We start from the raw sequence: 12,761 nt of genomic DNA on the forward strand, positions 1-12,761 counted from the left end.
CCAAAAGCCTGTTTTAGCTCCCCACTGCCTGACTGGGTAGCTGTAATACATTTTTGATTTCTTCTTTATTTGCTTCCATAAAGAATTTGTAGCTTCCTTCTTACACACGTAAGCTGCAGTCACATCAACTTTCTTTTTCTTACTGGACCCATGGAGGTGCTGTGGGCCCATGCCCACCCACTGCAATTTTCCCAAAGATCTCATCAGTTAACAGCCATTTTCTGCTGTTTCATGCCTGCTGATAAATCTCACCTGAGAAATGAGGCCTTTCTGCCCTAAACTAGAAAACCCACTAACAGGATTAAACCAACTCCTATACGAGTCTGAGATTGTCCTGTCAGAACAGTGGTCTGGAGGGACCCCGCTACAAAATAACGTTGTACAGCATGAAATTAGGGAAAGCATACCCATTTCTAGCTCTTCATTATCCGTCTTCTCCTTCTCGCCTCCCCGGTCAGCTGTTTGATGCTCTGCTGCTCTCTTCTGACCCGGTGGCTGTGAGCTGCCCTTCTGAGTCTCTTGCCCAGGCCTGGGGTCGAGGTGAAGGCTCTCGGGGTAACCGTGCACTTGGGCACCGTCCATCTGGGCGTTCACTTTGTTGACTATGTCCTTCCAGCTGCAGCAACAGCACGAAACAAAACAGACACCTCCTGACTCAGCACATGCAAGAGACATTTCAAAATGCCATTTCATAATGCCAAGCAGAAAACCAACCTACAATGCATGCACAAGTTTGTCCACTTTTTTTTTCCCCAAAAAAGCAATTGCATTAGTTACCAGCAGCTACATGAAACAGAACTCGTGCCACCTAAGTTATGCTTTACAAACACAATTTGTAGAACTGCCTTAATCTTGTTTATCTGATAATGTAACATATCCACATAGCAATAAACTCCAACTCTAAACTGATGCTTCCTCATGCCTCACACACACCCAAATACATAAATCTAAGTTTCTTCAAAACTACCAAAACCAGAAATCCTCTGTGTCCCAACTTCCTTTAAAATGAAAAATGCTGCTAAAGTAAAACTGCAGAGTTTTGACCTATGAGGGAAAAAATATATATATTTCAAAATAAACAGAATAGCTGCAATACAGAGTTGCTAATTTCCATTGTCTGGTAATTTTTAAAGTTACAAGCTCTTTATGAAGATTTGTAGCTAGGATAGATGCTTTAATCAATGTCTCTTTACAAAAACTCTCGAACAGCTTGTGTCTCTCCCTTGTACAAACAGAACAGTGACAAATAATTGAAATGAAGTGTTGGCATATTGTTTGGGTGCTGGTGGGGTTGTTTTTTTTGTTGTTGTTTTGTTTGTTTGTTTTTAAGGTGAACATGGGAAAAGTATTTTCCTTCTTTATTTGGTGAGGTTAGCTGCAATTCCACCACAACGCAGTGCTCCTCCCTGCCTCAGGCTCTTAAGTGGCCCCAGCTTTAGCAGCTTTTTGAAGCCAGCATATTACTACCACACAAACTTGCAAGTAAGAAAAACCACAGCCCAGCCTTTAGCTCAGATTTCCCATTACAAAGCCATCACCATGCAGACAGGCCATCAAGACCAACAATTCCCATCTGGAATCTGCCGGTCTCAGCCACCTTGTGCAACAGTTCTTGGCACGGGATGCACGGCCTCTTCTGCGGTTCAGTGTTGTTCTTAGCACTGGCACCTCCAGAGAAAGCTGGGTTTTGCACTCGTATCACAAACACCACCCAATGTAAACGACAGCCTCCAGCTGCTCAATAATTTCTTGATGATAGATCCAGGACAGGAAAAGCATGGTTTCTGTCCTTGGGAAGTCATTTGCCAAAACAAGGCCAATATTTGCATTTTGAGTTTCGGAGAGGATGTTGCCTACTGAAACAGCGTGGGGAGGACACTACCCTTTGAAGAAACACGCAGAGCACAATCTCTGACCTGAAAAGATTGCAGGTTAAGTGAACAACAAACAGGGCAAAGAAAATGCATTAGTGGAATCTAGCTGATGGATAGTTTGGAATGAGATCCCAAAGTCTCTTTTACAAATAAAGCAGGAATTAATTTTTTTTTTCCTCTCCAGTAAACTGCACAGATATGACCTGGACACACACAGATGATAAATAAGTTAAATAAGGAAGCACTATTTTCTGAGTCAGTTTTTGGATTCTGGCCAGAATTTGATGAATTACAGCCTCAGAAAGACATTTTCTTCCTTTTGCAAAGCAGACTTGTCTTCCGTGAGCGCTGCTAAGACACAAAACAGTTCCTCTTGTGCAGCATTCAGTACAACAGGATCCCAACTGGACCCTGGTCCTTGCCTAGACTTCCAGGTACCACAGCAATACGAATACCATACTGCAGTAATCACCCACCCTGGTACCTGCAGGAACCCATCACACCCTCCTGTGAATGCTCTTTCCAAGCTCAAAACGAGCAAACTGTGGCTCTAAAACACAACTTAATGACTCTTATTTAGAGGAAGCAAAGGAATTCCTTAGCCACCCCTGGTGCTGAAGGTGAATGGTTTCCACCCTCCACTCCAGTTAGTGGAAAACACACGCTGACCCAAGCTCACTCAGCAGTAACTCCTTTCCCTCCTTCCCATGCAACCCCTTCAAAAAGCAGGTCAAGTACAGAGGCACCCTACAGAGAGTGCTCCAATAGCACAGAATCCTTGCAACCCTTGCTCCTCTTTTGCCAGCCCAGCACCCACCCACACAGACTGTGTTCACGCAGCAGCGCCTGCAGCATGACCAATCTTCTGCTTTGGGGCTGAGATGGATGCCTGCAGCAGCATGCAGTTACAAGGAGTAGATCACAAAGGGATAAATAAATAATGCTTTCTTCAATTGTTTTTCCAAGCAGAAACCACAAGAAACACAAAAGAAGACAGACTAGAGATTAGGCTATTTGGTTCCTCTGATCCTAAGGGCAGAGAGTAGAGGGGAGCTTTGCATCACCGACCTTTGCATTTGCTCTTGTTTGCTCCCTGTTGAGTGGTGGTTGTCTGGCATCTTGGGCTTCTCTGCCGCAGAGGGTTGTTTCAGATCAGACAGTGACAATGCAGGAGCCTGGCCTTCCTCGTGGCTGTTCACGTGAATGCGCATCACCATCTTCACATCCTGCAGAGGGGACACACAGATGTGCTCAGGATATCCACAAGCTCCTAATCTTATCATATTCTTGCAGACCTCCCTTGCATTTTGCATATTCATGGGCCAGAAATCTTTTGTCAAGGAACAACAGACTCAGAATGCTCCAGAACAAGTCTCCAGCCCTGTCCAGCCAGCCTGCAGTAAGAGAGCTCACTCTCCTTCCGTACAGCCAGGAGGAGGTGATTTGGATCCTATGAGATCCAGGCGTGTCTCATCTCAGGTAGCTTTATCGCCAAGAGAAAAAGGAACACCATGAACTCTTAAACAAAGAAACATATTGCAATAATAATAGCAATTGCATTTGTAATCTAACTATACTTTGATGATTGTCATATTGGCAATTATTATTCCTCACTGTGCTCACTAGAACAAGCTCACAATATGCACAGCAGCTCCCAAGTATTCTCACTGCTGTTCACAATCCTGAAATAAGACATGAATCTCTTATTTTAGTGCAGACTGCAGGAAATTAACAAGGTTAATGCAAAAGGCAAAGCCGGTCCCTAGTGAACTGGCTTCCTTTTCCAAGAGAAATGAGAAAATTTTTATTTTTTTTAAATACAGGCTTCTGGAGTGAGACAGATTCAGCAGTTCCTCCTAGTGCCCAGAGCATGGCGCATGCTCTCAGGGACGCAACAAGCACCAGGTCTGCAGAACTTACTGGGTTCCCGTTTGGCAGGCTGTTCACAGTGCGGGTGAATCGGATGACATGGCTGTCCCCGTGTCCTGCTGGCCAGGCTGGCAGAGCCTCCGGTGGCAAATTGGCATCTTGCAGTGGGGCCGGGTGGGTACCGAGCATGTTCCCCTGGGACCTGGGGCCACTGTTGCTGTAGGGGTTCTGGCCCGGCAGCAGAGGACCATCTGCCTGCTTCCGCATCCCAGAGACCTGCGATGCCAGCAGGCTCCCAGCTGGGCGATTCTCTAGATTGACTGGAAAAGCCTGCAGGGAAGAAAGGAAAAGAGTGAGCATCAGAGGAACAGACTTCATTCCCTCAAGTTCAAAGTCCAGTGCTGAAAACCCCCAGAAGCCCTGGAAAACCTCCCAGCTACTCAGGAGCACCACACCTTCTGCCTCATGAGCTGCAGCTGGCTGCTGCCTGGCCCCAGGGGCTGCTCCTTCAGCACCTGGAGCTGCTGCTGCCCCTTCCCTCCTCCTCCTCCTCCTCCTCCTTTGAAGCTTGGCATCTTCTGCAGAGCTTCTTTGAGCTGCCTGAACTCTTCCATCTGGGTCTGAGGGAACAAGAGAGGTACAGAAAAACCTCACATGATAACAGGGTTGAACAACTCCTTGCTGAGAACAGCCGTTCCTGTGGCCAGTTGCACAGCACAGATACACCCCCCAAAAAAGAAGCCATATATATACAGCTGGAGATAATCCACAACCATTAATCACAAGGCCAAGCTAGTCTTGGGCTTTCCCTCTAGATTTCACAGATATTTTGTACTGTCTCTTTGCCAGTCTTGCATCTTATTTCACTGCATGCTTTAACCTTGGAAACGCTGACCCACGACACCAACACTCTGAGCAATGCTATTTACTGCATGAGCTGTTAACATAACCCCTGCTTGTGCACAAAAATCCTGGCTCTCGTAGGTGTGGCTCCTTCTCCTCCTGTGCCTCTCAAGTACATTCAGCTCAGCTTTTTTCTCCTGTGGAGGCATTTCTCTATGGATGTGTTCATCTCAAAGGGGCTGACAATAATTGGCATAATTCCACCTGACAATTCAATTTACTTTGCAAGACAAATGAAAAATCGATTCTCCCGGACTGTTAAACAAATGTAACTCTTTTCTTTCTACTACAGCTTATTTCTTCCAGATTCAACCCTGAAAAGGAGAGCTTGAAAAAGCTATCCAGGAAAAGCTCCCCACTCCTACCCCCATTATTTATAGGGAAGTGAGGGGAGAGAGCTTTTCACGTGCTTGCCAAGGTACCTGGAAATGGACCAGAGTGGGGACTGGGCAGAGCAGGAAAGCTTCCAAGCAGCAAGGAAAGTTTAGCAGGAAATTAATTCCTGAGCAGGCTTTGTTGATTTCAGTTCTTCCCCCTGAAATTTGACCTTAAAACAAACATTAAAACAAAACAAAAAAGCCAACAAAACAACTCAGCAAAGCTAAAATTAAAAAAAAGAATGAGGAAAGGAAAAGGAAGCCAAGAGCTGTTCATGGGATGTAGCCCTAGCAGGGATTTGCTTCCAGCCAGAACGAGACAGATGGAAGCAGACCTTGTGCCCGTGGAGAGGCTGTGCAGGTGGGCTGCCCAGAGGGGAGGCAGCATGAGACCAGCACGCGCACAGGTGCCCGCAGGCTGCTGGTACCCTGTCACAGCAAGCTGTGCACACAGTGCTCTGTTCTTCTGTGCCTCGTTTTACCTTGCAGAGCAGCTGATGTGACAGCTACTGTGGGCTCAGTCATCTGGCTAAGGCTTGGGGAACACATCGGCATCTCTGAAAAACGAACACGGCATCTAGAACGCAAATTACTCCTGAGCAAGTGCTCAGCTCAGCAGCGTTAACCACCTCCGGCCAGCTTTCTCTAAATGCTGCTCAAAGTACGTGCAAGTTTGTACAGCTGACCCACTGACCGCTTTCTTTAATGCGGCACAGCAACTCGGGTTGGCCCTACCTGCTGTGCCCAGCGTGCATTGACCCAGCAGGACAAAAGCAGAGCTGACACCATGGCAGACCCAGGACCTTCTGATCCCCTGGCATCAGCCCGAGCTGTCGGCGGCAGAGCCCTGCTTGCCGGACGCTGACCAGCTCTCAGCGTTTCTTGGGAACGAGCTGCCAAGCAGTAACGCTCGCAGCTACTTTGGAAGTTGGGGCAGAGCCGCACAGCGATAGAGGCTGCACTGCCATAGAGGCCTGCCAGTAGCACTAGAGAAGCTTGTGATTACCTGATGCTTCAGCTGCTGGTAAGGGCTTGCTGGACTGACCCCTTGGGAGACCCGAGGTCTCGGCTTTCCAGGAAGCACACTGCAGGCGTCCATGCGGAGAACCCCACCAGCCTGCTGTAGCCTCGCGGAGGAGGAATGTATTAGAACAGCTCAGTGGCAGGTCCCAGTTCGGAAGGCAGGGAAGTCAGAAACACCAAGAGTCCACTTGAGACCCCCTCAAACCACACTGAGGGGAGCCAAAAAGCTGTCAAATGGCAGCTGCCTGTGGTGCCAGTGACCTGGGCTTCCTGACTGGAACAAGCAGCCACCTGCAGAGTCTGCAGTGCTCTGGAGCCGCTTACTCCCTGCGTTTCTGCAGGGCAGCTCAGGCCAGGACTCAAGAGCGACCTTGTAGAAATCAAGAGGCACCACCCCTGTGCTTCTAGTAGAAATGCAGCCTCCAGTTCAGGAGAAGAATCAGCTGTCAGCAGCACCCAACCCCAACCAGCTTCTTGCTTCAAGCTTGTCCTATAATCCAAGGGAGCACTTACCAGGAGGCCGTTAACCAACAGGCAAGGCTAATCCCGACTGCAGTGCGACTTCTAACAAAGCACACTCACAAAGCTGCTTGCGTGTTGACTCAGTACAAGAGTCACAAAGAAGCCATAGAGACCTTAAATCCCTGCCTTCTCCTGCTCCCAGCACACTTTCTCCCCTCTTCCAGGTCACCTGGCAGCTCCCCCTTCGAGCTGGGTGAGCAGCACTCAGTGACGGCAGGACTGCGGTGTGCTGGAGAGGCTTACACCACCTGCAGAGCACGAGCACAACGCCATACCAACAAGACTTCAGGCTTTGCTGTCTCTCTAGCCTTGAGCCAACACTGCTTGCATCCCTGACCTGGCCTCCAGATTTAAAGCCTCCCTCCAACACCTTCATTACTGAACGGTGACATCTTGTTTACAAAGATCCTTCTGAATCTTTCCAAGGTCTGCCCCCAGTAATGCTTCAAAAGGAGACAGAAGGGGACCTTTCTTCCAAGGTTGCTGAGCACTTATCTGTATTCCCAGCAAGCTAGGCAAGGCACCTCTGCATTGCTGTTTCACTCTGCAATTAATTTTATAGGTGTATGCAGAGGCAATTCATCATCGTTTCTGGCAGAAGCATTTGAGGTGCAGGTAACTGACAGGAGGTGTTCCAGAGGCCGGAATAAGCTGGTTCAAACTCACTCAAGCTACACGAGTCCCGGTGGTTCATCTGTGTTTCCAGCTATTGGGACAGATTCCAGGCTGGAAAATTTGTCCAGAAAGCCTCTACATTGCTCCTACCAGCGCTATTTTAGGCCACTCACCATGCAGGAATGCAGTTACTAGCCAGACTTATTATTTAGGGAGGGGAGAGTTTCATAGTGCACCCAGGCCCCAATGAAAGGTTGTCCCACATGGCCCCAACCATCCCCTTGTGGATTACCTGGGCATTAAGGAGCTGGGAGTGAACTTCCTGGTGGGCCTTGCGAAGAAGCTTGCTCTCTTCTCTGAGTTTAAAGACTGTATCTGCAAGAGAAGAACAAATTCGCTTAAGAGAGCTATTTCTGCAAGTGCAGCGTCTGTCCTTACCATTAATTCTTCTGAAACCTCACACGTCTCTCTCCAAGTTCAGGAACTATAGTGAAGCCTATAGTGAAGCACTAGCCAGGTGCTAACAGACCTACCAGGCCCAAATTCCTGTTCCTTCTAGCACTCCTGCCCACCCAAGGAACTTGCTCCTCTCCAGAGTGACTCTGCTAACTATTGCTAGCAGGGTCAGGCTCTTGCTGTGCTCGCTTTCAAAATAATTTGATTTATTTCTTCATTTCCCTTATTCACTGCAGCTGGAGAGCAGGGGAAGCAGCAGTCAGTGCCCCCACCTCTGGAACCTGGGGGCTGAGAGACACAAGGAGAGCTCTGCAGGGCTCCTGAACGCACCACAGATTCAACACAGCTTCGCCCCAGCTGCACGGAGAAGCAGCTTCTTGAAAGGACGGTACAAATAAAAACACACAGCAAACAAAAAGCAAGCATAGAACAACTTGGTCCTCAGGGATGTTTATTCCCATGCTATTAAGTAGCAAGCTTGTGCCTCGCAGCTCCCAGATCGGGCTCCTTTCAAGCTCTCTGCACACTTAGTGCTTCAACGACAAGACACGAACTTACGTTTCAGTGCCTTGTAGATAACTATGTGTTCTCCAAATAAAAAGAAAGACTGACACAAAAAATGCCAGCCTTATTTTGGAGCCTGAGGCTCTCTTAAAATATCACTAACTGCGTGCACCAGGATTTCTCTGCAAGCAGAAATTGCTGCATCTGCTGTGACAGGGAGGGGATTTTTTTCCCCTAACAGGACAGTCACTGCTGTAGGCTGAATCGCATGCACGATTTCAGCTCAAGATGGTAGATATTTCTAATTCCAGGGGTATATCTTCCTGTAACATCCACCCCTGGGACAGGACAGTGCTACTGAGGTTGCATACTGTGTTTTTCCCTTGTGTTAAAAGATTTAACATCAGAAGGAGCAAAGAAGGCTCCAGGACCGCTACTGCTCAGACCTCTGAGCACAGCAAAGACATCCCCGCAGCCCTTCAAGAGACCCAGAGGTATCTCAAGTGGGGGGCAGATGTCCAGAAGAAGCAGAGTTTCTCTGAGCCAATACCTCAGTCACATCTAGGTCTTCAAAGCGCATTCAGAACCTGGAAATCAAAACCTTCGTGCCAAGGCAGGTCCCTCCTCTGCCACCGGCATGGCAGAGGTGTGAAGTTCTGCTCCAAGTGACATCACCAGGGGGTTTTAAACAATGGCATCAACAGGAGAAAAGTTTCAGTTATAGCTACTGGACCCTTTTATCTGTAACACGAGTTCAGCAGTGATCAAACCCAGCCTTCTGCCTTCAGAGCAGGCTGTGCCAGTGTGCAAGGAGGGAAAAATGGAAAGCGCGGAATTAGAGTGGGGGAACAGCAGAGGACAGACTGTGCTGGGGTGTGAAACGCAGCATAAATAGACTGCAGTTCTTACAAAGCAGAAGAGAAAATAGATCATAACGCAGCAGGAGGGGGAAAAGAGGCAAACAGGATTAAAAAGGCCCATGTTAACAAGATCAGGAAGCTTCAGCTGGCTCAGCTAGAACATATACTCATAGCCTGTTAACTGGCATTCAAAACCACTTCCAGAAGGAGAGATTTTGAGGAACAGGGTGCGGCCACCCCAGCAGTGCCACAACCGTTGGGTTGTGTGGGACAGCGGCATCAGTCCCCACACCACACACATCCAGACAGCTTCGTCCCCAACCTGAGAGCTGCCCCAAAACTGTAAAGCAACAAGGAGCCACCAAACCCAGCTCCTTCATACTTCTGGGGGCTTCTGCTTTCCTCCAGCACCCCTGGGACAAGGGTTTCCTTTTCACAGCTGAACCCAGCGCTAATCCCTCAGTTCCGCTCCAACAGCTCGGAGCGGTGCCTACTGTTCAGAAGCCTCCCCTTCACTGTACCTGCTGGTGGAGGCACATCTTCCAGCGCCTCTCCTGAGGACACATTATATATAGAAAGCACTAATGGAACATAAGGAAAGAAAATGAGGCATTAGCAATGCTGCTAGCTCTCTGCCACTTCTCAGAAGACTGTCGTGCTCTTTTGTATGCCATGGTTACCAGTACTTTCTCTTAGAGGAAGATTTAGTAGCCAGCTTTGAGCTTAAAGCACAGAAAGGAGATGGGACCGAGCGAGCGGTAGCCTGGGAAGGTGTACAGAGAATATTAATGCATCTTAGCCTTATGCTGACCTTCCTGACTAGCCTCCTTCTTCAGATTGCTTTTCTGACCATTATTCTTTCCCGTGGCAGAATTAATTTTCTTACTCCATTGGTGACCGCATATTTCAAGAAGTGAGATTGAATCAGATGTTTAGGTTTTGCTTGCTTGTGCTCAAGTTCCTCTTTTTAACCCATGAGCGCCCTTCAGGTACTGGGGCTCTGCTGGTCATCCACAGAAAGTGACAGCATCTGTCACTCTCCCAGACCTGATTTAAGTATGAGCAGATGTGAATCTTAAAAAAAACACACATGATCTAATTAAGCAGTAGACTAAATAGAAACAACTCCTTAGGAATTAAATGGATTGGGTGTTCTCTGCAATACTTGCATATTAAATGCATTTTATAGACCTACACCATTAATTACAAAATGTTTAATTCTCTCCTAAGCTTAAGTGTTGGAATTTACAGAATTCTAGTGTTTCAGGAACAGAAATTGGTTTCTTTTTTTTAAAAAAAAAGAAGCGTACAGAGAAGTGAAAAATATATGCTGAAATAAACGGGATTTCTAAATGTCACGATGCTATTTCTCTGCACAAAAAATCTCTCTGCTAACTTGGCTATGCCTTCCCACTAGAGAAAGGACAGGGGAAGGCAGGATTACCTGGTGGATAAACCTCTCGTTTCTGCCCAGCCTACAGTGGAACTACAGGCACGTACCTCTGCCTTCAGGAGCCTCACACCTCCTACTTTTGGGGTGTCTCATCCATTTTGAGTGTCCCCTCCAGGGACACAGGCTGTTTCACAGTCTGAATGCGGTCAGCACTTGGCACAAAGTTTTCATCTCACCTGGCTCTGCAAATCCACACAAACATGCTAAGCAGCAGCTGCAGAAAAAGCAGTCAGCAAAATTAAATTAGGCTTGGAAAATACCACAAGAAGTGCTGCTGCTGCTGACAGAAGCCAGGGATGCCCACGCAGTACAACAGTGCAGGGTCTCTGAACCCCAGTGAACTCGAAGACTGGTTAAAGCCAAGGTAACACAGTCTCCCATGGGGTTATAAAAAAAAAAAAAGTCACACACAGGTGTTTCTATGGTTCTCCAGACCTTTTGGAAGGCCTGGAGAACAGCCACTGTCTTCTCCTGAGCTCAGATCTTCACGGCCCTTTCTCTACCTGGTGTTTTCTTGGCTCTCCATCACACTTACCCTGCAAGTTTGTGACTTCATTATCCTTCTCCTGCTGCAGCTGGGCGTACTTCTGGTTGTGGGTCTCCAGTGTCTTACGATGTTCCAGTTTCAAGCTGTTGTGCTGCAGCTGCAGGTCAAGCAGCTGCTTCTTGACATCTTCATGTTGGTTCTGAACACAAAAAGAAGTCAGTACAATTAAGGAGGGGAGGAGTAATTTAACTGCTGTCAAGTGCCACTCAAGTGTCTCTGTTTAATGAGTTGCTTGGGGAAGCAGATGAGACTTTGGTTCCTCCAATACGGCAACTAAAAATTCCAGATTAAAAAAAACATTCTTTGGTTTGAGAGTGATGTAAAATGCCAAAGCATTGTGAAGCAGTATGGGAGATCTCCCTAGAAGCTACTCAAGTATAAGAGAAGTGTGTGAGCAAGTCCATGCCTGCCTGAAAGAGAGATGGAGGCTCTGGGACACAGCCAAGGACACTCCTACTCCTCCCCAGCACTCAGCTCAGTGAGAGCAACTCAGGCTATAATCTCAGCTGCTATCAACCCAAACGCCTGTGATACACAGCACAAATCCCGGGTCCTTCCCCGAGTCCCAGAGATGCTGAAGGACGGCATTACCTGCAAAGATAAGTGTTCCCACGGTGCAGGTAGCATCAGCATATACGCTGCGTTACAGGAGTAGCTCACCTGGAAGCAGGGCTAAGGTCTAACCCCCCACAGCCTGTCTGCGCCCAGGTATTACTGCTCACTTAGCACACAGATGCCTGGAGACTCCAGTTATCCCTGCCTGGTTTGCTCCTCAGTAGCCTGGCAGTTCTCCCAGCCACTGCTCCAAGCTGCTAGAGCAGGAGACCTTTTGCACGGACACCACGTCCTCTGACACAGAGGCCCACGCTCCCCATATCACCACGGGACTCAACCACCAGGTGTCCAGCAGGACACCCACAAGACCCCAGACCGTATTTGAGGCAGGCCAGAACTCATCAGGTAGCAGCTCTGCAACACACCATCTCCTCCCCTCCCTTCTCGCAGAGCCCGAGAAGAAAACACGCCGAGACATCCCTTTGCTCAGACCCACTGAACCAGAATTCACCTCCTTTCTGGTCCCCATGGTAACACAGGGACCCTTCCACATTCAGTTTGTCAACACCAATTAGGTATGCAGATGGACTGGCTCCCAGGTGAACCCTGGCCCCTCCACACAGCAGCTCCTCAGGACTCAGGCAGCAGTTTCAATTAACCTTCCTGTAAAACAAATGTCTTCTTTTCCCTTTTTTTTTTTTTTAAAAAAAAAAAAAAAACTTCTAAATGTTGTCGATGCTGGCATTTATCCCCAGTAAAACAAAGTATCTGTGTCCCAGGCATTCTCCCCCGGAGCAATTATCCCGAGCTAAAAGAAGAGGAATAACTATGCTCCAAAAATACACGCAACGGAAGAAAAAGCTTTCAGTATGAAGAGGTCCCAGAGAGAGAACAAAGACGAGACAAGGATGTTGGGTTAATCAGATCACAGAAGCAGAAAGGAAAATAAAGAGAATAAAAAAAGATTCCTGCTCTGGCTTTCAGAGACCTCGGGTACTTACAGCTCCCTCAGAGCCACCGGCAAAAAGCAGCGCAGGGAAACCAGACCCCTCAAATCATTTGGATACTCAACACCTCAGAGAAACCACCAACATCATCAGCACGTGAGAATTGGTTTTTAATGAGAAACCCTGAGCAATTCAAGGAATCTGCAGTCCTCATCAGCTCAGGTCAATTAATTTCCAGCCCACATTCTGCCTGGCA

General features: G+C 47.9%; 1 protein-coding gene across 4 annotated transcripts in view; it reads right to left on the reverse strand.

The window, feature by feature from the left end:
- Positions 1-12,761, reverse strand: part of LOC308181324 (uncharacterized protein) — a 30,053-nt gene that overhangs the window by 5,282 nt on the left and 12,010 nt on the right. For all 4 annotated transcript variants that reach the window (XM_080564453.1, XM_080564452.1, XM_080564454.1 and 1 more), the window contains 6 exons: positions 10,992-11,142; positions 7,476-7,558; positions 4,199-4,363; positions 3,795-4,073; positions 2,943-3,100; positions 408-616 (listed from right to left, as the gene is read on the reverse strand). In XM_080564453.1, the coding sequence (XP_080420579.1) occupies positions 408-616; positions 2,943-3,100; positions 3,795-4,073; positions 4,199-4,363; positions 7,476-7,558; positions 10,992-11,142 (1,045 nt within the window). The remainder of the gene's footprint in view (positions 1-407; positions 617-2,942; positions 3,101-3,794; positions 4,074-4,198; positions 4,364-7,475; positions 7,559-10,991; positions 11,143-12,761) is intronic.

Source organism: Anser brachyrhynchus (genome assembly GCF_964034855.1).
Source record: "Anser brachyrhynchus genome assembly, chromosome: 21".
NCBI lineage: Eukaryota > Metazoa > Chordata > Aves > Anseriformes > Anatidae > Anser > Anser brachyrhynchus.